The 27,895-nt window shown below is 36.8% G+C and overlaps 1 protein-coding gene across 2 annotated transcripts; it reads right to left on the bottom strand.

Moving 5' to 3' along the window:
- Positions 1-661: 661 nt before the first annotated feature.
- tcf25 (transcription factor 25 (basic helix-loop-helix)) lies at positions 662-26,621 on the bottom strand. 2 transcript variants are annotated; one of them, XM_036584646.1, is made up of 18 exons: positions 26,300-26,621; positions 26,058-26,180; positions 24,797-24,874; positions 24,542-24,669; positions 24,333-24,398; positions 24,136-24,218; positions 23,170-23,300; positions 22,413-22,512; positions 19,194-19,287; positions 18,399-18,491; positions 18,077-18,182; positions 17,252-17,411; positions 13,596-13,683; positions 13,275-13,433; positions 10,197-10,284; positions 9,770-9,849; positions 6,163-6,238; positions 662-3,703 (listed from the first exon to the last, which is right to left on the bottom strand). In XM_036584646.1, exons 1-18 carry the CDS (start codon positions 26,519-26,521, stop codon positions 3,536-3,538), a joined length of 2,043 nt encoding a protein of 680 aa, XP_036440539.1. In that variant the 5' UTR covers positions 26,522-26,621; the 3' UTR covers positions 662-3,535. The 2 variants fall into 2 exon arrangements, with proteins under 2 accessions (XP_036440539.1, XP_036440538.1); XM_036584645.1 differs by having other exon boundaries at positions 10,197-10,287; positions 26,300-26,620.
- Positions 26,622-27,895: the final 1,274 nt, after the last annotated feature.

Below are 27,895 nucleotides of genomic sequence, written 5' to 3'. Positions count from 1 at the left end.
GACACGATGTGTTAAACTGATTTAGTTAAAATATTAATACCAAAAATGCTAATGTGGTTAACAATAAATGATAGCTAGCAGGGGTTGTTTGGCAAAAGGCAGATAATTCATTGTAAGCCACATTACCTGTCTTGAGTGTACACTTAGTTCTGCTTGAGCTGCGTATCTGAAAGCTACCTCTAAAATCTTTACTACCTGAACATTTAAAAGAACACAATATGGTCCATGTCTTTGACATTTCCCACAATTATGGAATTTGTAATAGCATCTGGATTCAAAATGTCCATGCAGAACTGAGTCTACTGAATGAAGAATGGGGCAGCTGTTCCACTTTCTCTAACAAGTTGTGATCTGATCGCGGCTGCAGCAAACATTCCTTGATGTGTTTCAATTTTAACTGAAACTGCCTTTCTCCAATTTAAACCTTCAGTTAGTCTTGGCTTCTTGGATAACCTCTGATTTGCATTTAGCAGTGAAGCAGATTTTTAAAGACAAGGGTCATCACACTCTCGGATTATATTTAAATCATGACATTTGAATATAGAATTTTTTTAAAGAAATTACTGATGTCAGAAACATCACCATTTTTCCTAGAGAGAAAGAAAAACTTGTTTTCTACAATGACCATGATATTAAAGAAACCTCATTTAGCCTTACCCTCGCCATAACTGTTTATTTATTCATTAGAAAACTGATAACTCAAAAGTCAGCTTTCAGCTTTTTAAAAAATAGAGAAAGGAGCTTCTTCTTTACATAAGCAAAGACTACTGTTCATTAATCTAGTTTTAAAACTGTAATTTAGTCAAGGACTATGCTTGAAATGTCTGGAAAATTACCTCTACTGGACTCAAAAATTATGCCTAAAATTTGAATAGGAAAAGCATAAAAAGCAAAGAAAACACATTACAACTCCACGATTCCATTGATGGTTTAAGTCAACTCTACATTAAGCCACTTGAAATGAGGAATTTGATTTACTGTTTGAATCACATGTCTGTCTGCACCACATTAGATCAGCATATGAAACACTTGAGCACGTCCACCTCCTTATAAAGAGCATCTCTCTTAAACTATAAGCTAGGACTAGATGTAAATAAGGGAATTTGAGGCCTTACGAGCATGCAGAGAAGCCTGAAGGTGCACTTGTTCTGAGCCCCAGAGTGGCAACACCTCACATGAATACTCCTCATGACACAGCCTTTAGCTCCAGGTGAACTGGCAAACAAAGCCGGCAGTTCACAGCTATTTTCCCTCCAAACGTCTGCAACGCCCTTAAAAAATCATGTGGTTTCTTAAACATGAGGGAAAAAAAATGCAATGGACTATGAGATCGCATGCTGCCTATTTTCACGGCTCTATTTACTGGGATCCCCCAGTGCAGAGTTAGCAGTATTGATATCATGAAAGTATGATTAAAAATAATAACCCATATCTTTTTGTCTTAATGGCTTATTTATGCCAATTAATTTGTTTCATGTTGTAAGTATTCCTTGTTTGTCAATTTTAGCATCAAAATGATAAAGAAATTTTCTGATTATGAAAAAGATGAAAGTCAGTCTTCAGCCTTTAAACTAGCAAAATTAACTGTTCCAAATAATGATGCCTCCTATCTGACATCAAGAGCCCTTGCTGTTCCTTTAACTTTATACATGCAGCAGCACTTTCTGTTTATAAGAGACTGTTAGTAGAGACACTACAGTTTATCCAGAAAACTTGTGAAATGGTTAATCTCTTAGTACTCTACTAGCAAGTGTTGCTTCTCAGACCACTAAAATCCCTAATGTAACACAAGTAATCAGTTTAACTCTGGTTAGCAAGCAATATTAAACTACATACACTGTAAGCTAGCAAGTTACGTTACATTTAGCAACAATCAGTTGGTAAAACAGTAGGCTAAACATCATAGTTATGCAAGGCTGTAAAAATTGTAAAAACTATTTTCGTGGAACAGGCCTACCTCATGAATAAATGTGTCATTTAGCCACCTAGGTGGTGATAACTGCAGCTGGCTATGCAAACTCGGCTAAACATCTGACAATGTTTTAGAATTACTTTGGATTTAACAGCATGAAAAACAGAAAATAATTTAGCATACTTCTTGCAGTATTATGAATTTAAACAGACCTATTAAGTAATTTAAACAAATGAAACATCAGTACGTCTAAGAACTTATAATGTGAAAATCAGCAGAACGATACGAAGAGGACGTCTCAAACTTGCAGCAGCAAAAAAAAGAAAAAAAGAAACTTAAGGGTGGGGATGACAGAATGTGTAACTATGTAGACGTTACTTCTCAGTGCAGTTTATCACACTGAATACTCAAATGGACTTCACAGGCTGTATTGGAAATACTTAATAAATAGTTTGCTGTTCACATGAACCAAAGGTCATGTTAGTCACGGTTTAAACTGGCCAAACTCCTGGCTGTAACATCAGAAATGTTCATTCAGTGCTGATTTAATATACTTTACAAATCACCAACAGCTGCCTTTACAAACCAAACAAGCACTGATCTAGCTAATAAAAATATCATTTTATAAAGTCAACAAATAATTTTGATTTCAGAGAAAACCAACATTATACTCATTTTTACTCGTGATGCAACAGGATTACAAATTACTGGGTGCTTTATTTACAAATTTTATATATATATTCAATGTACTGGATGGTAATGTGCATTTTTTGTCTTAAAACTGTATTGTTTCCTCATACATACAGTACTAGACTGTACTCTAATGTGAATAAGTTTACACAATTAGGTCACAGGCAATGTATAAATGCATGAATGTGTCTGTAATCATAAAAGCAATGTGGGAAAGAAGAGCTGGGTAAAGTATTTTAGACATGATCTGTTCACAATAAATTAGACTCGTTTCTCTATCCACATGCTCTCACCACACAACTGCAGACCTTCTGACTACAATTCAACCACAAAAGTCATTTTCCCTTTGAAGATGGAACTTTCGTTCACGTCTGAAACAGGACTGAAGATGAAAGGTCTGCTGTTATATTTGCAATCAGTAAGCAGCACCATCGCATGCTATTATGTCACGATCTTATCTGTCTCTGATCAGTCAGCAGAAGTAAGAAATCTCTATTCAGTTTGAACACTGACCTTCTGATGCATTCTCTGAGGTTGCAAAGACAAAAATGTCATTGGAACACCAAGCCAAAATAATGCTTCTATTCAAAGTGCTTGTGAAATGAGTAAGATTTTATGGCTTGATGAATGCCTTCCTTTAGATTCAGATGACCAGAGGGTCAGACAAAGAGCATGATATAAACATGGGGAGTTCTCTTAAGGTCTTAAGTACTCAGGGCATAGGCAATTTTGGATTGTTACGAGAACATAAGGTTTAATCTTTGCAGGGGACAAAAGATGGAAATATACAGCCTGCAAAAGTACAGTTCCTCCATTAACTTAATTCCTCTTTATCTCTATCCACCTCCAATCTAAGACCTCTCTCTAACAAACTAATATATACCTCAACCTCTCGCCATAGCATTTTTCCCTCTTCTACTCTTAGGGCCTTTCTCAATCCCACTCCTCTTCATCCCTATCTGGGTTGTCCTCCCTCTGTGGCTCCTGGAACTGGATATTAGCCAGCATGTCCCTCATGGCCACCATCAGTCGATTCACTTCTTGGTTCAGCTCTCGTCCAGCCCGCGCCACTTCCAGGTCATCCTCAGGCCTCTGTCCACCCTAAGACATAAACAATTTTACAGTCTAACTTCAGTGAGGTGAAAAACACAAACATTAAAATGCTCTGTCATCCTTGTTGTGTTAAATATTATTATATTTCACATTTCTTATTGCTTGTGGACCATTTAGATAGTCTAGTGACAGAAGTGATAAAGAGGCATTTCAAGTCTCAATTGGATTTTCTGAGATAACCGTGCAACATAACACTCTGCAAATACACACACACCATTCTTCAGCAGTAGACATGTGAAAAACACTCCCATTTTCATTTCTAAGGATGGAACTTCATTACAGACTTGAAGGGCCCAAGGTGTATAATGGCTCCATTATTCTGACCTTCTGGTCTGTTTTTGGGTGTCAAATCTCATGGATTTAATTTTAAGCTCCGATGTCTTTAGTAATCTACACTGATTTTATTTTCCACACTTAAAATGTGTTTTCTCGCATAGGCTTCTTGAACAATGGTGAGTGTCCTCATTGAGAGAATAATTACGTTTTTAGATGTGGTGCTGTCCAAGGAAACGAAATGGCATTCAGTTGTGGTTTTTGGCCTTTTCTTTCTGATTCCTCTGCATTTTCTGATACTTTTAATGTTATTATGCACTGTACAGGATCAAAACTAAAACTGTTGCAATCTCTGGCTGAGGAACATTACTTTTAAACTTTTTGATTTTTGTCTGATACATTTTTGGCAAAGTGATGAGGTTACAGATGTATAAATCACAGCTTTCTGTTTTTTATCTGCATTTTTCCTACTATCCCAACATTTCTGGAATTGGGTTTGTATAAGAAGGATACTTACTATGGCATGGTAACATTAAATCAGTTGTGATTTCCATTTATTTCAAGGAACATTATACAGAAACCTATGTATTGTTCCTTAGATTTTTATAGACTGCTGCAGAATCAGCATGCTTTTGTCAGCCTGTTCTGAATAAAATATGAGTCAAATCTGTGGCAAAGAGCAGCAAAAGGATGAAAAAGATCAAGACACAGACACAGCCATAATCATATTTTGACTAAAAAAGTCCCAAGGTACTATTTTAATATTAAGACAGTGAAGTAAAATGTGTTAATTTGTTGCATAGTTATGAAATTTGTAATTCAAAACAAAAGATGCATATAAGCCCTTAAGTACTGAAAGTGATCTTTTATTTCTGGATATTGTTTCACAAAGGTAATATCTGCATTTATTTAAGTCTTGATACTCTAAAATGCACTGCCAACTTAACTGCATCCTTTTTCAGTTGATGCTTGTTTGAGAGGGTCAGGGTAGGGGGGTGTTCTGACTTCAATTTCCTCTTCAACAATGTTCCACTTTTTCTGTCTGATGAACTATCAGTAATATGTATTATGTAGAATGATTTTTTTTAATTACTGTGTTGCTGTATTATGAACGTCAGGAAGATTTGGAGGCATTTTTGTGGACATGGAAGATGGTTTTGTAACCTTCAGAATTCATTCTGCTGCTACCATTCATCAATAAAGATGGGTGAGCCAGTACCAGAGGAAGCCATGTGCGCATGTCAAGACACAGCCTCGTGGGCTTACGGTCATTTACAGTCCCTCTCTTTTGCCATACTCTGACTTTTCCATCACACTGGTAAAGGTTAATCTGTATCTTATCAGCAAATTTTATTCTACAACACTACTGTTATTTTGGAGCTTTTTGTCATAGCTCTGCCATGAGCTGCTGTGGCTGTCCTTGAAAGACTTCATCACTGCAAATAAACAGGAGCTTCTTTCTTTTCAATGTATTTCATTTTGTTAATATTGAAAATTGTACAAATCTCAACTGCAATGGTTCTAACTAAGATTTGCCAACCTATTAACCTGTAAGGTTATGATTCAACTATTATGATAGTTTTCATCTAAAGAAAAGCCATTAGAAACCCCTCTGAAATACAGTGCCAATATTTATGCTAAGGCAAACTGGAGGCGGGGGACTAAACACATAAAACAACATTGTTCCAACCTGATCTAACCACTACGAAAACCTTATCCATAAATAAAAGCTGATATTTTGTACTTGGGTGATATTCATCTTTTGATCTGAAATACGAAGTAAAAAAAAAAAAGTAACTTCACAGGAGAAGAAAAAATGTTTTAAACTTACAGATTAAAGCAGCAAGATATTATACTGTTCATTAAGAAATTCTGACACAGTACAAAGAGTAGCTTTTAAATTGTGTTAAAAAAGGCAAAAATGGAGATACAAGGTTTTGTTCAGACAGCACCGATAACCAATTTTAGTTCACAGGAGTATATTTTTATCTTTATTGTCGCTGTCAGGACAAAACCTTTTTGTATCATTTGGAAATACAAGCTGCTTTTTATACTTTTTATACTTTCATGAGTTGTTATTAAGCATGTGTCTGCATCTCTGCTCCTCTCTTCTTCAAAGGCAAATCAGGGGTCATAAGACATTCACCAATGCAAGCCCCTTCAAGTCCACTCACCTGCAAGTTGAAGTTTGGCAGCAGAGAGCGGAACAACAGAGACAAGGTGCTCTCATTTGAGGCTCGTGCATTCTGCCTAGAAGGATATACAGAAAATAAAATTACCCTAATGTGACATTATGTTCATGTGTAGGTGTGCGGGAAAAACTCGATTCTTAGATGCATCGCGATGCGGACATGAACGATTCTGAATCGATTCATAAATGTCAAAAATCAATTTTCTAAATATTTATAACATAATGTTGACGGAACGCAAAAAGCAGATTTACTTCGCTCTGCTTTAAGCTTTAGCTATAGCCGCTTTTCTTCCATCTCCGCCAGAAAACATTTTCTTCAAAACTAGAAGAGTTTCTTGTAAAATGTCTCAGCATCTGGCTGTTTTACAAGGCTGAAGTCGCTTCTCATTCGCCAGCTTCTCATTCTAATTTTCCCGTTCCATCTTAAATTCTGCCTTAGGCGCCGAATGTAACTGCTGCAAGATTTAAGGTGGAACGGGAAAATTCGAAAGAGAAGCGACTTCATTTTCGCAACTTTTTAGAGAAAGACAGTCTCTCATTGCAGATTTAACCAACTGCGCTGCTTATAAATGCGAATAAGTCCTCCAAATGTTCGTCTTAATCTCTGTTTTTTCGTTCGCTACTGGCGAGGCCAGACCTCGGTGCTATGTGACCTGCTGTCTGCTGTCTGTTCTCAGTCATTGAGAACCAGGGCTTTCGCGCTATGCTGCACACTTTGGAGCCGAGATTAAGCGTCCAGTCTCGAAAATCGAATCGAATCGTGAGGTGCCTAAAAATTCCCACCCCTATTCATGTGTATTCGACTTTTGTTCTGTACCGCATGTTTCAATTATCAAACATCAACAAAGCTTTACACCAACTGGATACAGAAAAAATAAATAAAACAAATGTAAAATAAATGGGTCAGACAATCATGAAACCCACTTAAAGTAAATTATGCTACGTCTCTTCAGTCAAGTTAGTCTCATTTGCGGCCACTGTCATGTACCTACGGAATAGCCATCTAACTCTCAAATCTCTTATTTAGCTCATTAACAAACATCACAAGACCTGTTCTCTCTCTTTCTCTCTCTCTCTCTGTCAAACACTGACACACACGAAAATAGAGAAAAAGAGAGCGAGAGCTCCAAACTAGCCTAATAATCATGGCATGACTGCTGTTTAACACAAGCAAAGAGATCAACAGAACATGGAAAAGTAGTGACTGCGTGTGTGAGTGTTTGTAATCCTAACAGTAAGGTCTAGTGTATTTCAGTGTGTCCTTATACAGTGACAATAACAATAATAATAATAATAATAATAATAGTAATAATACTTCATTATACAAGAGGAAAAACAAGTAATCAGATTCTTTTGTTTTTGTTATTTGATAGATAGATAGATAGATAGATAGATAGATAGAACTTGCAGTCCTTCAGTACCAAGACATATAATTGCACATAAACTGACATATGCTATGCAGAAAAGTAGAAAATAGAAATAAATCTAGACAGAAGTTGAAGTACAAGAGAAATAAAAGTAAAAATAAAAATAAGCAAAAATAAAATAGGTCTATTTACATATTCACATGGCATATGAGACAGATTTGTTGCAATTACAAGACAGCAGGCACTGAGTGGTATGAGGTAAACTAAAAGCACATATTATAGACAACTACTTCTGAGATGCATCAATATTACAGTGTAAAGTGCATAGTGAAAGTGTCATTACAGTAATAGTTGTGATATATTGCACAGTGTGTATTAATCAGAGAGGAGATACAGTGATGTGGTTCAGCTCAGTTCAGACAGCAAGAGATCGGTACTGTCTCTGCAGTAAGGAGACTCGTTGTAGAGCCTTATAGCAGTATGTAAGAAAGATCTCACATGGCGCTGTATATTCACTTCAGATTTACAGATTTACACAAATATGTCTTTGAACACCCCAGCTTAAATTACTTGTTTTATTGATTTTGTAAGTGAAAACAAACTACCACATCCTCTGAAAAGAATAAACTTAAAAATGGCCTTTTCCTGCAAATTCTAGTGCACAGGTTTTATTTATTTATATATATATATATATATATATATATATATATATATATATATAAAATGTGACACTGTTTTTCCCATAATATGTTAAATACAGCAAATGAACAGTAATTGTGCAGTAAAATTTGCAGAAGTGTGTTCTCCGTAGAGGATGTTTTGTTTCCTTTGGATTTTCCACTTGGAAAATCAACAAAATGTATAATTTGCCCAGAGGGCACCCAAAAAATTGCATAGAGTTGTATGAACGAATAGTATTCATAAGCATAAACAATAATATGTTTGAAAAATGAAACTGAAATAGGTATTCGGACACCACAAATTAATAACATTAGCACTTTGTGGCAAAGCCGTTTTTGCCAATTACAGCTTTGAGATTTCTATGGTAAAAGTAATTAGCTTTCTACAGCACTGTGGTTCAATTTTCACCCATTCTTCTTGGAAAACTGTCTTCAGTTCCCGAAGGTGGATTCTGATGGGCTTGCAATTTCAAAATCCATAAACTTTCAATGGGATTGAAAGAGACTGGCTAAGCCATGTAAGCACATTTTTTTCTTTTTTAAAAAGCAGCCTAGAGTTATTTTGGTTTTATGTCTGGGGTTCTTGTCTTGTTGAAACTTCCTTCTTCTCCCCAGTTAGAGTTTCTTGACCAATGAGAGATAATTCTCATCTAATATATCCTGGTAAATTGCTCCATTTATGTTTTCTTCAATGATGTGCAATGCCCCAGCACTGTTTGCAGAGAAGCAACAGTGCTCACATTGGTCTAAATGACCCCAAAAAGTTCTATTTCTGTTTCATCTAACACAAGTACATTGCCCTAAAAATTGCTCTGATTTGTCTACACGCTTGTGTGCAAATTTCAGATGTGCATGCTTCTTTTCTAGCATTGGATTTTTGTATAGGGGAACAGAGTACTGTGATGCAGTTCATTGCTTATTGTTCTCTGTGTAATTGTTGTTCCTGCTGCTTTCAGGTCATCCTGCAACTCTTTTCAAGTGACTGCTGGCTTCTCTCTTACCCTTCTTATCATTAGTCTGAGAGCACATTGTATAATGTTGCATGTCGCATCTGTCCAGGGACAATTACTTGTGGTTCCATGAACATTCTACTTCTACATTATCGAACAAGCTGCACTGACAGGGATGTTTAAGCTCCTTCCTATGGCTCTGTAGCTCTTTCGATTGGAGTGTTGTTTAATAATGTTGTCCCTGAGAACTTTAGAACGCTCCTTCACATTGATTATGACTGCTACTAGTTGTGTGAAATCTTCTACACTAATGGCAGCATCTTTTATAATGACAAGTTTGTACCAGAACTGCACCATTAATATCTAGAACTTAAATGCATATAAAGATATATGGTCTCTGAATTGTTTTTTGGTCACATTTATTAGTATTAGACATCATGTGTGCAAATTCTGTAGTGTATATATGCACTGGAGGTATACTGAAAAACAAATACAAAAGTGACTACTTGTCTCCCCCCACTGTAAACTATGAAACCAAAAAGAACACAACAGCATTGTCCAGAAAGACGAGAGTTAGTTGGAGAGTACAGTACCTTTCTGGTCTTGTGTAGGACACTACAGAATCCAGAGGGGGGAGAGGGTCATAACTCATCACTGGCTGTGTGGTCACTTCCTGAAAAGAAAATAAACTACATGGTACTTTCAAAGCACTGGGTACAACAATATTCACACAAACTATGTATTTCCAAAGCAGTGTATTTATACTAACCATCAACATGCTAAGTATGCCAAGAATTTATTTTAACAAACACATCATTGCTAACCAACAAATCAAAGCATATGCTTACTTCTTTAACAACAATGGTCAAACTTCTGTAGGAACAAGGCATGCCAATTGGTTACATGAATTTTAAATGAAAATGATGCTTCTTCATGAAGTTCATGGGTCAGCTAGGTTCAACTGTGAGTGGAGTTTGAGTGAATTCGAGTTCAAAAAGACTACAGTGCCGTCTCCCTTACCAGAGGCAGTGTAGATGTGGCCTCTTTAATCTCAGACAGAAGCACATGCCTGTGGATGTTCCTGGGAGCACTCTGGTACCGCTGCTTCCTCCTGACCATGAGGGGGGAAAAAAACACACACACACTAATATGCATCTATATATACACACAGCATTAAGAATCAGGGCACTTCTAAAAAACCTTTTTCCGAAGAACTCTGTCACTAGCCTTAAGCACCATATGGCCTCGATGCCCGCTGTATGAACGTCACGCATTAAAAAATTGGTTTGCACTGATTCCAAGAACTTATGTGAAAGTTTATGTGAATGTCTGAGCTGTCTAAAATTATTAGTCTGCCCCCACTGTAGTGTTAAAGTGAGAAATATAAATCAGTTCTAGAAGCACAAGCATAACTACTTATAACATCAGAGATGTTAACTAACATGACTAGTGACTAACATGTTCCCTTAAAGACGAGTGAATATCAACCCTCTTACTGTGCAAAAGTCTTAGGCAGCTGAGAAAATGAGACATAAAGAGACTGATGTGGGTAAGCATGCACAATCCTTTTTTACTTGATTTTGTCTTCTTTGCAGTGTGCAAGCAACATTTCTTAGGTTAATCTTCAACAAAAATGTGTGTGAATGTGTCTTCTTAACCATTTCCAGAGCACTCCTTGAAGCTGCTCAGAATTTAGTTACTATTCAATACCTACCTCAGCTAATCAATCCCTCAATAAATTAAATCAGGTGTGCTGCTGATAAAAATCTAACAAATCCATGCAATAACTGGGATGCACTGAGAGATCCTGACTGTATTCTTCTAATCAAGACAATAAGACATTAAATTATAAGATGTATTATAACATTTTTAAAAACAAAACTTTTGTTTTATTGTATTTATTTATTTGTATGTATTCTAATGTTATAAAGTGTTTTACTGGCATCAACATGCTTACTGCCAAGATAAATAGTTTTAAATCATTTTCTTTTGTACGTCTGTAGAACTCTCTTATCAGCAGCCCCTTAAACACTGCAGTGATCATGTCAGCTGGTATGAATGGCTCTCGCCCGGCTTCCACCCGTCTCTTTCTTTTGATTGATAACCATTTTCAGCAGCTCTTTGTCACAACCTGTATCCTCATAGTAAAACCTTTATTGTAAGAAAAGAACACTATATCTGCTGGTAATAAACACATGGACATCATTAACAACCAACATTGTGTTAATATGTTTAGGAGCAACTGCTGTTAGGGGTGGGTAATATGACTATGTTTAATCACACACACACGCACGCACACACACACACATTTTCTAAACCGCTTATCCTTCTGGGTCACGGGGGGTGCTGGAGTCTATCCCAGCTATCATTGGGCGGAAGGCAGGATACACCCTGGACAGGTCGCCAGTCCATCGCAAGGCAGACAGACAGGCATATACATCACTATGTTTAATCATAGAGTGACAAATTACATCACAATAAAGGTTTCTAAGTATATTGTGGATATCACCAGTACTTACTGAACATCTGCATGTTTCACTACAAAAAGAGCATAATTAGGCCTGTTGAACTGGATTGACTGCAGTACAGGCTCATAAACAGTACCACTTAGTGTTGTAGCATTTAACATGTAAAAATCACCTGTCATTGGCTGCACTCAAGTCTGAGCTCCAAATTATCTCTGGAAGCAAAACCAGCACCATGCCAAATTCTGAGTGGAGCTGCTGTGGACTCTGGAGCAGTAGAAACAAGTTCTCTGGAGTGATGAATCATGCTTCATTAGCTGGCAGTGTGATGTACGACTGGATGTAAGGAGAACACTACCTGTCTGAATGCATAGTGGCAACTGAAAGTTCACTCAAGGAAGATTTATGGTCTAGGGCTTTTTTACATGGTTTGGGGAGGTCCCTTTACTCAGGGGAAAGGAATTGTAATGCTACATTTTAGAGAAATGTGCACTTCCAACTTTTGTCCTTTCCTGTTTCAGCATGAGAATGCCCTATGTACAAAGCAAGGTCCTTAAGGTTTTTATGGAAGTTTCGTGTGGAAGAACTTTGTTACCCGACCTTATAATGCTCTTGTGGCTGAATTCCATCCCAAATACTAGTGGAAAGCCTTCCGAGAATTTTAGAGATTTACATAGCAGCAAATAGGGCACCAATCCCATACTAATGCCCTTGGTTTCAGAATAGCCATATAGAGTAATTAATACCCAATGCCCTATAAGTTTTACATTAACCATTTAAATGTGCATGGTTTTATAATGACACACATTGGATCCGAATACTCTTGATGTGTCTAAAAGTAAGCTGGGTCCATGAAAAGTATACATAAAAAGCAGAGCAAAAAGCTGGATAGGCACAGCAGAGTGTCCTCTCGCCTGTCAGATGACTCTCGTTTAGCTACGATGAAAACTGGAGACACACTTATCAGTGCCTGCCTTGTAGAAATGTTTCAGTCTGACGCAATGTGAGTCAATGATAGACAAAACTAAACAGACTGATGAAGGTGCATAGAAGCTTGTCCCAAATGCTGAAACTTGTCCAAAATGCTGCAATCAGAGCACTCTAAAGTTACCCCACATGACATCTATTTTAGGATCACTATATTGGCTAGTCAGCTAGTTTGTTTTGTCTTCTTCTTAATCAGCGTTGATCTGCTCCATTGCATGTGTTATTTATCATCATTTTTGGTCACATTTTTATTTCTTTAGTTGCAATTTACTTTGCTCACATGATACTGAGCTCTGCCTTTGTGTTTATTGCTGTTTTCTTCCTTGTATCGTTCAATAGTTTACTGTTAACTTTTGAATAAAAAGAGCTTTTTAACTCAGGTACTATTATTACTATTATTTAGCCCCATTGCAATGAATCAAGTAATCAAGTATCGAGTAATTTGGTTAACTCATAAGGCCAAATATGTATTATCATTATTCAAACAGCTATTAATAATTGCCAATTCACAGAAATTGTCAATTGTAGTATTTACATTTCAATTAAGTGACCATGTTCTATTATCATTGTAGTAGCCGTTGTAGTAAGTGTGTAGTGTGGTAACAGAAGTCCTCAAGGAGAGTCCTATACATAAATGTGTTCTTACTTGTTCTGGCAGTCATCCACCAAGGGATCCTTTGAATCAACCCTTTTCAGCACCTCTTGAACATTGCCCTCCATCCAAAGCATCACCCCTGCCTCCTTCCAGAGGCTGTGACAGCGGCCCACATACAGCCCTTCCAGCTCCGTCAGTGCAGGGGGCTGCCTGAGAGAGAAGGAGGGGCCAATATGATTACATTTTTTTGTTTAAAACAGTAATAATCTTCATACCAATAGCTGAAAATTGTAATCCAGTTTAATTTAAATGCACCTGAGGCATTTCTCATAAAAAATGTGAAACATACAGACAGCAGACATCAATAGTTACCCCAAACGGCTTTTAGGTCCAAAGAATGCATGGGAAGAGACAGCTGCATCAGGCTGGACTGTGCACAGGTCCAACAAAGGCATCAACACTGTAACACACAGACACATTGTGACAGCCACAGTTTTGTAACCATCAAAGATCAGTGGAGTCCAAAATCACAATTAACACTTTTTATACAACAGTGAGTTCCGGCCACGCAAGCTGATTGGTTGAGAAGCATTCTAACCGTGCTGTTATTTCGCCATAACATCTCGGTTTTTTCACAAACACTGTATCGACTCTGACAGCTGTAGGAGACGCTCAAGCCATTTGAACGTTTTTACGTCTTACTTTGCACACAGAAAAAGTATACTTTTAAGATTACATTTGACCAACTGCCAATTTGTTCAGACTTTGAAGATGAGACTACACTAAATTCCCAAACTGTCAGTTGGTCTGTGTAAAGAGCTGGAGAACGAACTGCCGGCTGTGCAGCGAGTGAGCGGAGCTTGTTACTCTGACGTAGCAACAAGCTGCTTGTTAAGGAACTATAATTTGACAGAAGGAATTGTTAACATTAAAACATATTAAATGACATGTTCACAGCCCAATTTATTTATTTACTCACCTTCGGCTCGTCCCGGCGACCAAATCATAGCCGTGATGTTATTTCGTGATAACATACTTCTTCTCGTGTTCTATTGCTTAAATAACATAAAAACCCTAAATAACAACGTTAAAATGATGATTTCCCCATTGCCCATATGAATATCTATAAACCTATGACACACTGTTTTGTCAAACACTGAGACTAGGCCTGTTCTCAGTGTACAGTGTACAGTTAACAGAGTTACCATGGTAACAGTCCCCAGTGATGGTAAAAACTGGTTTACCACCAGTTTAAAATAAAAGTTAATTTACTGATTTACTTTATGCAAACTACAGCAAGACACTATTTCCATATGTAAACATGAAAATGAATTTTTCAATGTTGGGTGATGTGATATCCTACTTTATTATCACACTTATTGAACCTAATATAGATGAGACATTTCTAGAAATGCAGCTGTGCTGGATAAATGTGCTCAGTGCTGCAGACAGATATCATGCCTGTACAAAAAGCCGCATATGTTAAGGCATATGTTTCAGGACATCCTCAGACCACAATGTAAGGTTTCACACATCAAAAAGACTTGATGTCTTGGAAAAAAACATGGTAAAATGGGGTAGTTTCGGCTCTGCTCATCAAGTGAAACAAGCTTTCTTAAAAGGCCTCAGGAAAAATGGCTGCGGGCATCAGGGTCAGGAACCACAAACTTTCAGATGATAAAATTCCTTTGACCTTCACAACTCCTCTTTAGTTCTTTCTTACTAGGTTAAAACAGCACTATATTTTTTCTTAAAATTTAAAGAAGTAGTGTTACTGAGTCAGGAAAAATAAAAACATGCTAAAATATGTTATGTTCTGCTGCAAGTCGCCCAATAAAGCCCGAAATAATAATTTCAAAGTCAGAGGTATCGAGGCGGATTTCGTGAGAGTTTTTCGGACCACGTCATACATCTTGTACGTATTAATGTCACGCACAAGTCAAAAGGAAGGAAATCCACAAATCAACATTATACTGATGAAGATAAGATGACAATAGTAGATAATTCAACTACATCTTTGGAAGACATGTCATTTACCAAGTTTTGACGGAGTTCTTTTTCAATACTCTATCAGTGCTCTTGCAATACATCAGATTCATCCGCTCATGGGGTTAGAATTGTAATCGACATTACCAGAATGTTCTTCCGCATGTTGTGTACAATTACACATTTCCCCCAGAGAGGTCTCCAAATTTCCAAATCTTATATAGTATTGCTTTAATTACAGTTCTGTGGCCAAATCAGACATACTTCAACCACAACCTTTATTGATCCATCTGCTTCAGCATAAGGGGCCATCACAAAATTACTGGACGAAAAGGTAAAAAGAAGAAAGCCCCCTCCTTCCAACCCAGTTTAACTGTTTACCATGGTTACTTTCTGTCAGGCTTGGCTGAGACATTTATTTGTAGGGATTTTAATCTATGATTTTTAGATCTCTCATAAATGCAAATGTGACTAGTTTTACACACTTTTAAAAATAATTATACAGTTTTTAAAGACTTCTGTGCAACAGGACCAGCCTTAGACAACAGTAACTGGATATACATATTAATGCAAAAGTTGTGATTTATTCTTTGTGTGAAACCTCTTATGAAACATCTAAATAACTTTCTGTCAGAATCCATGCTTTGTAATTCCTCTGATCTTTTGACATAAACACAGCTAAGGCTAGTCCACATTTAGACACAATCAGACACAGTCAGACATAGTTAATGCAAATATCTCTTAAGCGGCTGAAAGATCTGCGCCAGCTTAAATCAAAACCTCGTTTCTTATTTGGCTTGGAATTGCCTATTAAAGAGACCATGAAAGATCCTGCACAGCACAAAAAAGGTCACAACCCTCTCTTTCTCTTTCTCATATAATGTGCACACGCACACACACACACACACACAAGAAAGGTATGTGAGTAAACATCTGTAATTTAGGAACAAAGTCTCTAAGAATGAGAACATTCAATCAAATGTGGTTCTATCTATGGAAACACAGTGCTAAACTCAGTCACAGCTAACAAGCTAATGAGAGACAACACAGCCAGGCATTTACACCTAGGATTTACTTTCCCGAATTAACATTTCACGGCATCGCTACTGAAAGCTGAAAACATATTTTTATGTTTTATTAATACATATTTTTATGTTTTATTAATACATTTTCAAAACCTGTTGTAGCCATGCACTGTTAAAATAATTCTGAATTTTCATTAAAGCGAGCCAAATCACTTCCCTCAACAACTGTTGGCCACTTTGAAGACTCGTCGCTAAAACACACACAGGTTGAGGTGCAAAGAAGGAAAGAGCATGCAGAGTTTTCCTGTGTCTCAAAGCAGCTTAATATTGTTTTTTCCACACTTAAAAAATATCCAACATTTACTATATTCACATAAAGTTGGACCAGAATGAGAGAACAGAGTGAGCAGGGTGTTAATCAGAAGTTTGAGGTGTCATATGTGTATATTGTTGTCTCTCACCAGATTATTGCATTTTATGACATCTTATGACACTAAGATGTTAATGATGTTATTTAAAAAAATCTAATAAAAAAGGCAAATCACTTTGCATGATGTCACTGTTCACTCTGCGTATATGCTGCTTAAAATTTCAGCACCCCCAACTTAAAACACCCTCCCTGGTGTAACTTTATTTCTCTGACAACGTAACATGTTGGCTAATGGTCCACTGAGGAGACCTTGTACAAGACGACCTCACAAAGTCCTCATCAGCGCCCAGCATTGTACAAGTCAGCCGTAGTTTAAACCAGAGTTTTAGCTCACTTTTTTTTCAATTGTATTCCTCTGCTTGCTGCTAATTCTTTTGTGCTACTAATTTTTTACTCTCTTAACACTAGTTCTATCACTTTTACGAGTAAGCCTCCAGCTCCAGCCCTACATTAATGTCAGCTGAAGGACCTTTTTTGGCTGTTCCACATTTATCTTCCACATGGATAACTGGACGTCAGTTCATCAACTTTTGCCATCATCAATATGAGTCAGACTACACAGCCTCATGTGTGCATGTGATTCTCACCTCCTGGGAACATGATAAGAGATTCCTGCAGCATTATGTCTGATTTAACCTTCATGCGCTGGCTCTCGTCGGGTGTAGTCTCCTCCTGCTGACTCAGGTGGTAGCAAGCCAGCGCTACTGAGAAGGCAAAGTTAGGCAGCTGGGAGAGGTTACGATGGACCTAAACCAACACAGCAGATCACAAGGCATTCACTAATCACACACTTAAATACATCTAATCACAAACTTAAATACATCTGGCTAAATTTTCAATAAACCATTCTTGTTTTCATAAGGCCGCCTAATATGGACAAAACACAGTTTTCTTGACCAAACTGTAATTTGATAAAATATGAAGAAATATAACGGCATGATGAAATGAAAGGCATAAAGTTATGTAACCTTAAGAAAAAAATAACCTGTTCATATGAAATTGATATAAATTTGAGTTATTGTGATTGTGTTTGGTCACTTGCATTACACTGGACCCAAAATGTTTTTGTATATGTGTCGTATTTAAGTTAACTGTATTCGGTAAGTAAACGTCACATTAAGTTGTATTTATTTTAAACAAACTATTCTAAGTGCTTTCAAAAGGTGACTGGTGTGTCAGATCATTGTCCTACTTAAAGATCCACTTCTATCAATTGAGCATTTTTTGTTTGCACCCAGAAGCTCTGATACACTTCATGATCCCATCAATAAACAAAAGCAACCAATTCCTTATAATTTAGCTTTAAGTCTTGAAATGTTAATAATTTTTTATCTCTCTGAAGAGCGCTAGCATACTAAAAGATGTAGGAGCAGTCAGTTCAAAAAAGATGGGGTCTGGACAAGGCTTCTCACCTCCCACTCCTCATAAAGTCGGATGAGGGAAGCATACTCCCGACAGCGCAGACACAGGAAATCAATCAGCAGCAGCATACACAGAGGATCATTATCTGGGTCCAAACTATGCACATACACAAATACATATAAAGACTTTGTGTTAAAAAGGTTAAATAGTTCACAGACTTTTTGCTCAGTCTACGTCATCTATTAAAATAACCATACAAAACATCTCTGGGGATTAGACACATAAAGAAAAGAAGTGCTTATTCTGCTTTGCACAGACAGACAGTACATGCGATTTGCAGGTGAGCAGTCAGAAGGTTGCAGTGCTGTCTACCTCAGAATAAGTTTGCAGTACTCCAGAGCTGTGCGGGGACAGCCTCTCTTCTCCAGGAACATCATATGCTTATAAACTGCCAGATAAAAGGCTCTGCACAGTACAAAGGGAGAGGAGGCAAAATAGTGAACACTGACACATTTACTTCTCCTCAAATATCTGGCATGTGAAATTCAGAATTTGGATTTATAAACGGATAATTAAACACAGGTATGGTGTTGCAAATCCATGTAAACATTTGACCATGATAGAAAGTTAATCATGTGTTACATTGAGCAAATGGCCAGTGTGATTTTGGATAAGTAGTTAAATGCACTTCTTCTGCAATAACAAAAGAACATCAGACATATAAATGCACAGAAAAAAAAACAGATTAATAAAACAGCACATTACAATTAACTTTATGAATATAATTAATTACAATTAAAGTTTACTCATTAATTTACAACTAACTTTAAGCTTATTAATGAATTTAATTGAAATTCATTAATAACTGAATTGTGGATATGGTGATTACTGCAATATTTATACACTGTGAAGGAGTAATTCTTTGGTTTAAAATAAATAATGTACATTTTAAAATAAACATTTTTAATGACACCTTATTTGAAATGATAAAGAATTTTCCTGGATGATCTCCATTGTTAACTCTATGGAAAATGATAGTTTAAAATAGTTATTCAGTGTAAACTCAATCTAGACTCAATATAAAATGGTTAACAGACCACTCTTCCTAGAGAACAGAATGAAGATAAGTGTACTGAGTTTTGAGGAAGGAAGAAGAGAAGCACTAACCTGTTCTCTGGTCTGCGGTAGTCCAACCTGCTGGTACCTGAGGTCAAGCTGAATACAGGGTGGAATGCACACTCAAAGCTGTACAAAGCCCTCTCTGAAAAGAGTAAACATGCACACAGACACATACACAAACATAAGTTAAGGGAAAGCATAAAAAAAGCACAACAGGTAAATAAAATAATAAATACACAAGATCAATTGCTTATCATTAAAAAATAGAAAATGATCAAAGGATCACTGCTAAATCACTTAGAGATTTGACAAGCAAGAAATACATTTGTCAGTCAACTCTGCACACATTCAGTAACTGATTTACACATAACACACAACAGATGCAACAGGCTAGTTTTTGTTTTGTTTGTTAATAGGGTATTTAATGACCGCAATGCTTGTGTATTAGAGGTATATGGAAAGAAAAACAAAATAACTACTGTTTCTTAGGACATAATCAGACTGTCAGCAAGAGCAGTCCGTTAACAGCTACATAGAAAGGAATATTATACTAGGGTTACAAGCATAAACCCTTTATTACAAGACGAATGCACACTTGAGAGTTCAATGATTTAAAAATCATCAGCACTGATCTAGAGACATGTGGAAAATCTGTGCTAAATTCATTGAAGCTATTCTGATGGCTCAGGTTGGTCCATAAGACACTTTATCTGGGTTTTAGTCAGGAGACAGGAGAGAAGAATGATGAACGTTCTGTATTTGAGAGCACGCTGTAACATCAGCCTGCAATGGCCCAGTCTGACTGAAGCTTCACAGTGCCTGTTTAAACAACACTGTTGATTAGTAGCACACTTGTTCACTTGGCATTTAATGGCGGGAGCTACGTGTAACATACAGCTATACCTTGAAAGGTCTGGAAACTGGTAGTCTATTACAGTCTTAAAAAAAAAAGTGCAGCATGCGCATGTTAGACTGGTGCGAGCTTAGAAACATAGATATGACAACATTCATTCTGTAACTTCAGTCATTTAAGCTTGAGCCAACTGACAATAGTATTGACAATTACCAATATTTTCCATCAATCGCGACTGTCACGCTATCCACAGCTTTACGACACACACAAAAAGTTTTCTCCTGAATCAGGCCTGATAGATTGTCTGCTTTAGAACATCACGTATATTTTTGTCCACACCCCTTGCTGTGTTTGTTAAACTGTTAAAGCCATGCAGGAACCTTCAATGCACCAAACTCCTTCCCTCACCAAACATGAACAGGGGCTTAAAAAATTATTTTTATGTTATGATTACACAAGATATTAAAAACAAGAAAGAAAATGCATGGCTACACTAACAGTAGCCTTTAGGCTACTTCACATGGTTGAGCTTAAACTGTTTTATTATTTTAACAAGAAGCAATCTATAGCCTGTTAACACGAGATATAGCAAAAACTACTAAATCATACCAAATATACCAAACCACAGCAAAAACAAAGTTAGCTGCTAACAAAATTTTCTGAGATGTAAGCATGTTTGTGTCAGCGGTTATGGCATGTATTTCTGTGGCCACAACCTGCCATGTTCGAACAGGTTAGTGGAGAAAGATGCTGCAATGTTATATAAATGTCACCACAAAGATCACAAGCAACTCCCAGTCTAGGTTCTGATAAAAATGAGCAGCACTTTCACTTTAAAAGAGACTCCTGTGGTCTCTTACAGTACACCAAGCTAAAATAGCAACACCTAATAAGAAATGTCCACAAGAATGTAAGTGTATATAAAGATGAATGAAACAAGAGTAACATTACACTCTATACAGAGAATTACACTCTGAATGTCTCCATCTAGTGGCTAAAACAAAAGCCATATATTACACTATCATCTCTTTCTTCAACAGATTCCTGTGAAGTGATGTCAGTTTAACCCAGTGTTCATAAAGAAAAACTCATATAATTTAAATTCATTTATGAACATTTAAGGTCTTAAAAAAATTAAAATCACATTATACAGGTGTTAATTCAATAACCTGACTGGAATCTCCATTCAATTATGAGAAGCTCTAACGCTAACGCAAAGAAGCCAAACAGGTTTTAAAGACACTCTAAAGCAATCTTCTCAAAATCACTGAGTTCACTGAATGATTCATTAAAAAAAGGTCATGGAAATATCCCTGGTAAGAGAGACATACACCCTCTCTTTCTCTCAACAAGGTTTCCCTGAAAAAGACAGCAGCAGTCATAAGCTTAATCTCATTTGATGCTACTTATCTCCAGCATCTGCAGCTGCACTGTTGATAAATCATAAATTATAGCTGAAGGAATTTCAGACACGGTTAAAAAAAGTGAGCAACTGATCTGAATCTGATATTTATTCTGTACAATGCTGCGCAATAACACTTAAAAATACTCTCCATGATGCATGCAAAAAAGAAGCAGTTAACTTCCTACATTAATTCTACTGCCTTTGCCCTTATCAGTTTGATCCAGGAAAGCTGATTTGATTAGATAATCATATCATCAGTGGGCCTACGAAACCACATGCAACAAATCCACATATTACAGAAGTGCATAGAGAGGATTGAGAGAGTCTATCACAACAAGCTGAACGATCCTTGATACAGGCTAAACCCTCAGACATCTACAGTTATTACTGTTGCTGTGCTATATTGTTTAAATGTAATTACATAGATACCTCATTAAAGTTAGTTAAATAACAACATTAGATTCTGTACTGACAGGTTTAAATCTGTAAGTTAGACTTTTCCTTTTGTTTTGATGTCAAATAATGACAAAAACACTGTAAAATGTATAGGATGCTTTTCTTTTCACAAAAGAAGACAGCACACTAACTTTTCAGCAAACTGAAATCATGATAAAACATCTCTTACACTTACAAACACTAATGAGGTACGGACTGAAGGTTTACAACCTACATTTCTAACAACATTTCTCCACTAATGTCTGTATATCCCTCTAGTCAAGACCTGGCATTGGGCAGGCTCACGTGTTGTTACTACAGAGTGTCCCATTCTATTGGCAATGCTTTCCTATGGAGATTACACAGGGCTATCTGGGAACCCATGGGATGATCTAGGCCTGAGAACGAATGTCTGTATACTTTTGGACATTTAGCATAAAATTACAACGTTTTTGTTGCTAACAACCACAACTGCAACTTCTAAAGTTTCTGGCACTTTATATCAAAGCAAACATGTTGGGAAGACGAAAAGGAACAATTAAAAGGGCACAGCTTTTTGAATGGACTTTCTCACCAATCAAATCCCTGGCAGTCTCTTGGTCCTCTTGGATGCGACAGACATCAGAAAGTTGCAGTAATGAGTCAACATGGTAGGGGTTGAGCTGCAGCAGAACCTGCTCAGAGACAGGGATTTATAACTGTCAATTTATTATGTGAACCTTGTATTGTCTAGATTAAAGAACAAACCTCAATAAAATGCAAAATGCACATAAATGAAAATGAAAACAATGCAGTGATTTGTAAATCCACTTTGACCTGCATTTAAACAAAAACAGAACAAAAACAAGGTATTTATTGTTTTAATATTAAATAAATGCTCATTCTGAAATTGATGTTGCATGGAGCATTATGAAGCATAAAATACGACAAGAATAGCCCAGCACAGCTGCACAGCTGAAGACTTACGTAAAAGAATGGCAAAAAAAATTGGATCAACTGGTGTCTTCAGTACCCAAAAGATTACACGTTATTAAAAGGAAAATGGTAAACATGCACATGTCCCAAGTTTTAGGGACGTGTTGCAAGCATCAAACTTGAAATTTCATATATCCATAAAAAAACATTTTTTATTTAAATTAAACAGCAAATATTGTGTTTTTGTGCTGTTTTCAGTTTAATACATGTGAAATCTACTTATCACCACTTTCTGTTTTATTAGTATTTCACCGACAGTCCCAGCTTTTTGGGAATTGAGTTTAGTAGTAAACATCAACTGTATAATCTGACATACACAAACACTCTGTATATTAACAAAGCTGTTATTTATTTACCACAATGTTATTAGGATCCATGGACTCCACAGCATCAAAGAACTTGAACTGGACCTGCTGGTAATCACGACTGTGTTCAAACGCAAAGAACTGGAGGCCATCTTTGGACTCCAGCAGACTCATAGAGATACCTCAGGGAGAAAATGACAGGAAACAAGACGGTAAGGAAATTTAGTTTTGTGCATTTGTTGTTAACATTATACCATTTCATCGTTTCTTTTTTTTAAATGACAATCATGTCACAAAATATTTATTTTTCAAATGACAAATTTCCATTTACAAATGAACTGACTGAGTATTCATTCATGCAGATAAGCTTTAAGGAAACCCACCTACAGTAATGAACAGGGTCTCAAAGGTAATGCTACTTAGTTTTATATTTTCTATAGACAATGGACTCTCTAGAGAAAATAAACAATATAAATCTTTGGTATGGTTCCATTCTTCCTAGGAACTATGAGGTCATAACCACAGGACCCACCTCAACGAAGTTAAACAAACACCTCACAGAGTCCTGCAGGCCCTGGGAAACTACTCAGTGGCTTAGCAGTGTGAAATGACCCTGAAAGGGTATCTTTCAAAAGCGCATAAGACTTATTTCAAAGTCAACACTGAACTAGGAGCTCTAAGAGGATAAGGGTATATTTGGTAAGGGTTTCTGTGAGCAGTCACGTTATCAGAAGTCAAAAGAAGGAGTAACTGTGTACCTTTCCCTAAAGGTTCCTTAGTATTAAAAACACTAATGAAAGTGTTGGTGCTTTAGGGCAAAAAAACAGAGAGGCCGCAGAACACAACACTATCAATATGTTATGCAATATCAAGGTGCCAGTGGATTTTACTCAGTAGCCAGACAGCTATTTTAGATCACTTGTATCTCTGTATCAGTGATACCACACAGGAACTCAAATGACCTCTACAAAGACTTGAGAATATTTGGTTCGGTGTCAGAGAGTGTATTGGGCATACCTGGTCGGCTAAAGCGAGGCCAAGTGTCTTTGGGTGTGGTCATCCATGTGCTGCGGTGAAACTGTCTCTGTCTTTGTCTTGGCCTTAATAAAATACAGTGAATGCATCAGGAACATACACATACAAATAAGTCACAATACAGTGACTAGCTGAAAATACATATACATTTTCATAGTAAATTAAAAAACCAAACCAACTTTTGGTCTCCCAGAACAGCCCGAGCTCCAAAATACCTCTTCAGTTCATTCTCTGGATTCAGATTCCTAAGACAAAAAGTGGAACATATAAAACAGATGAAAGTGGAGGATGATGTACTTTGTGCCTTTTACATACAGAACAACAATCAAATCTTTAACAGCAACATTTAAACTAAATAGGTAGAGTTTTAAGCAAAAACAACTTTTACCTGTGTTCCACATAAAGCACAGGTCTATGGCCTGGAGCTCCACTGTCCTCACTCTGATGTGACAGGCCATTAGTCTTCTTTATGGTTTCCAACAATGCATCTATGTCGTCCCCTGCACCCAATTCCTCCTGTGAAAACATGTTACATATTGAAGACACTACGAGAACAGAAACACACAGATAACCACTGGTTCAAAGCCCCGTGTTTAAATGTCCACGATGTGAAAAGAGTTCAAACGTGATAGGCTGGTCATACCTGCACATCCCCAGCTGAAGCCTTTTTTTTCTTCCGCTTCTTTTTTTTCTTATTATTCAGTTTCCCACCACCATCAGACTAAGAAAGATAAGCAAGGATTAAGATTAGGATGTTTTCTAATGAAACACTAGGATCTCTTCCCTGAAAAACAAGTTCCTCACTTTACATCATCATTCACTTTTTATTAGGGGTGCAAAATTATACCACATCGGCAGATAATTGTTTTAAAAACTTTTATCTGCACTGGACCAATGTTTAGATTTGACCGATAATTCAAACTGATATTTAATTATGCATTTAAGGTACTCTTGCAATGCTGTGTTACCACACAAATATTTAAACTTTTTATTAATTTTTCTGTATTTGTCCCCTTCTGTAAATAAGCTGTATTTCTCCTTAATGCCAATCCAGGTGAATCTAGTCACAGTTTCTACATTTTGTACTGGCATCTGTAGGTATGTATACAAATACATATGTTGGTATCGGCTGAGAATTCCCATATAAGTGCATTGCTAAATAGGGCGGGTCAATATGAAAATAATTATCACCTCACAAATGCATGTTTGATTACAAAGAAAGCATAATTAATCCTGTTAAATTGAATTTTGTGTAGCAAAGTGTATTATCAATTAATATTGAATAAAAATCACTTTACATATAGTTTTTGATAGTATTTTTTTTTGAAGTGGCACTACTTTGTTCCAACTTCTCAAATAACTTTACACACACATCGTCGCTGTCCAAAGAAAAACAAGTATCTCCAAAATAGCAACTTTACAGGAGAGGGCAAAAACTTTCTTTACTTTCAATGTAAGTTAATGTGAAACGATTTTACTCTAAGCAATTTTTTTCATAATAATAATATATTAATAATTTTTTCATACAATGTAAAGGACAGCTGCTGAGCTCAAATGATGCAGAAAAGTAAAAATCGCAAAAAATGGAGATACATGTTTTTCATTGGACAGCGACGATATATACATACATATACACGTACAAGTGACATATCATGTAACGCTAGCTATCACCAAAACTAGCACTGTGATTACATTTTTGCCTTGCCCCCCAGCTCTACAACTACATTTAATAAAGTCAACACATGCTGTAATGTTATTTTACGCTTTGGCTACTAAATATACACATTTACTTATTCTTTAACCAAACTCTAAAGGCCTTTCATTAAGTAATCTAACATACAGGCATACCATTGTTTGTGGGGTAAAACACTATTTAGTCACTCTTTATCATGTTAAATGTCAACCTTTGGAGTCTCTGTCTCTTGCTTCTGTAGTTCATGGCTGACACGACTCTCCGGGCTTCTCGCTGTCAAAACACTCTCCTCGTCGGTGGGACTTTTGTCCACGTCGTTGTCAGCTTCGCCGATCTGTAACAGGACAAAACAAACAAAACAGCTGGTGACTTATCAGCTCCATGAAAAGGCTGCCATAGTATGAACTAGCGGACTAGACCTCCGTATGACAGCTGATTAAGCTCCTGTCTGACCAGTTCGTAAATATTGCTGATGTTCTTCTGAGATTTGCTCTTCTTGGCTGTTCGGCTGCTGCTGGCTTTGGCCGGCTGTAACACCTCGTCCTGCTCTTCCTCCTCCTCCTCCTCCAACTCCGCTCCCTCTGCTTCTTCACTGTTCAGCTTTAGGTCTCCGATGTCGATGGCCTCCTGTCCCCTCTGCTTGCCTTTCAGTCTTCGCAGGGCACGGCTCGACATGTTTAGAGAAACAGCAGGTCCGCGGAAGAGCTGGGCCGAAGGAGAAGACCACCATAAACAGCTGAAACACACAGCGCAGCAACACGGCTCCTGATTGGACAATTAGACGGAACCGCTTTCACTTTTACTGGAAGTGACGCAGGCGAAGAGACCGATAAACAAACATTTTCAGAAGTTAAAAAAACCTTTAAAAATAGCTATATTCCACAAATCACTTCAGAATGCATACATTTCAGAGCTTATTTCATGCTCTTAAAACATTCCTTAATTGTTTTTTTTTGTTTTTTTTTATGTTCTATAATGATGTAACTCTTTCTCAGAATCCGTTGTATAGATCTCACATTAAACAGAAAATTCACCAAAAGTGTCCGACTTTTTACCCCTATCATTTATTCCAGCAGGAGAGTGAATGTTAATGTTTATTGAAGAGGCAAAGGAAAGGCATAGCTATTATAGGTAAACAAAACAAAAGTGTGGTAAAACTTTACGGAAAACTTTAAAATTTTATTTAGTTTAATAAAATATAGATATATTTATTTGATAAACTGCTGTTTGTTAAAGTGTTTAATTTTTATAGGCACAAGTGAGGACTCTTAATGTGAAAAAAATGTAAGTGTGCTAAGGGTGATTCACTGCCGCGCACTGAGGATTAGCCAGAGAAGATTCATTCAACTCTTTGAAGGTTTCCAGTTTTCTTCATCTAAGCGTCTCCTTCCCTTTCTGTGATGAAAGAGGTGCATTACAAAACTTCACTGAATATCTGTCCTTTTGATGTTCTTCTGCAATGAAAGCAGCTTTTCCTTTTCAGTGTGGGTAGCTACCAATATTGGATACATGTGCATAACTGAATATCGTATCAAAATGAGTAACGGATCTCTTTGTTTTTGTTAATATTATAATTTGGTGATGTATACGCATTTGTAAATGAAACAAAAATGCGAACCTGTTCATTTTTTTTGTTTATTTTTTTCATTGTTAAAAAGATGAAAAAGATTAACAGAAATAACTCTTCAGAAATAACTGTTCAGCTGAAAAGTGTTCATTTAAAAACTTCCCAGATCCTTTTTATTTTCATTTTGCATGCCTGGCAGGCTGCTATTAGTTAGTTCGGTCAGCCTTGCTTTTCATCGTTTCTTTTTAATCAACACTTCACCTGATCACCTGTTCTGTTTGTAGTTGGTTCGTGAGATATTGTTCCATTATTAGGCGAAATGTCAGATTTTGACCACTGGATGTCACTGTTTTACTGCCTGAGAAATCTGTCAGCCAAACGTGACATGAAAAATTGAACATGATATTACTTTTCATATTGAGGTTTAGGAGAATTACACCAAGTAAGACGAACCCTTCTACTAGCTCATGTATCATAGGAGC

This window comes from Colossoma macropomum, unplaced genomic scaffold (assembly GCF_904425465.1).
Source record: "Colossoma macropomum unplaced genomic scaffold, Colossoma_macropomum, whole genome shotgun sequence".
Classification (NCBI taxonomy): Eukaryota; Metazoa; Chordata; class Actinopteri; order Characiformes; family Serrasalmidae; genus Colossoma; species Colossoma macropomum.
The sequence above is the reverse complement of the archived record's forward strand: the minus strand, read 5'-3'. Positions and strand labels throughout refer to the sequence as shown.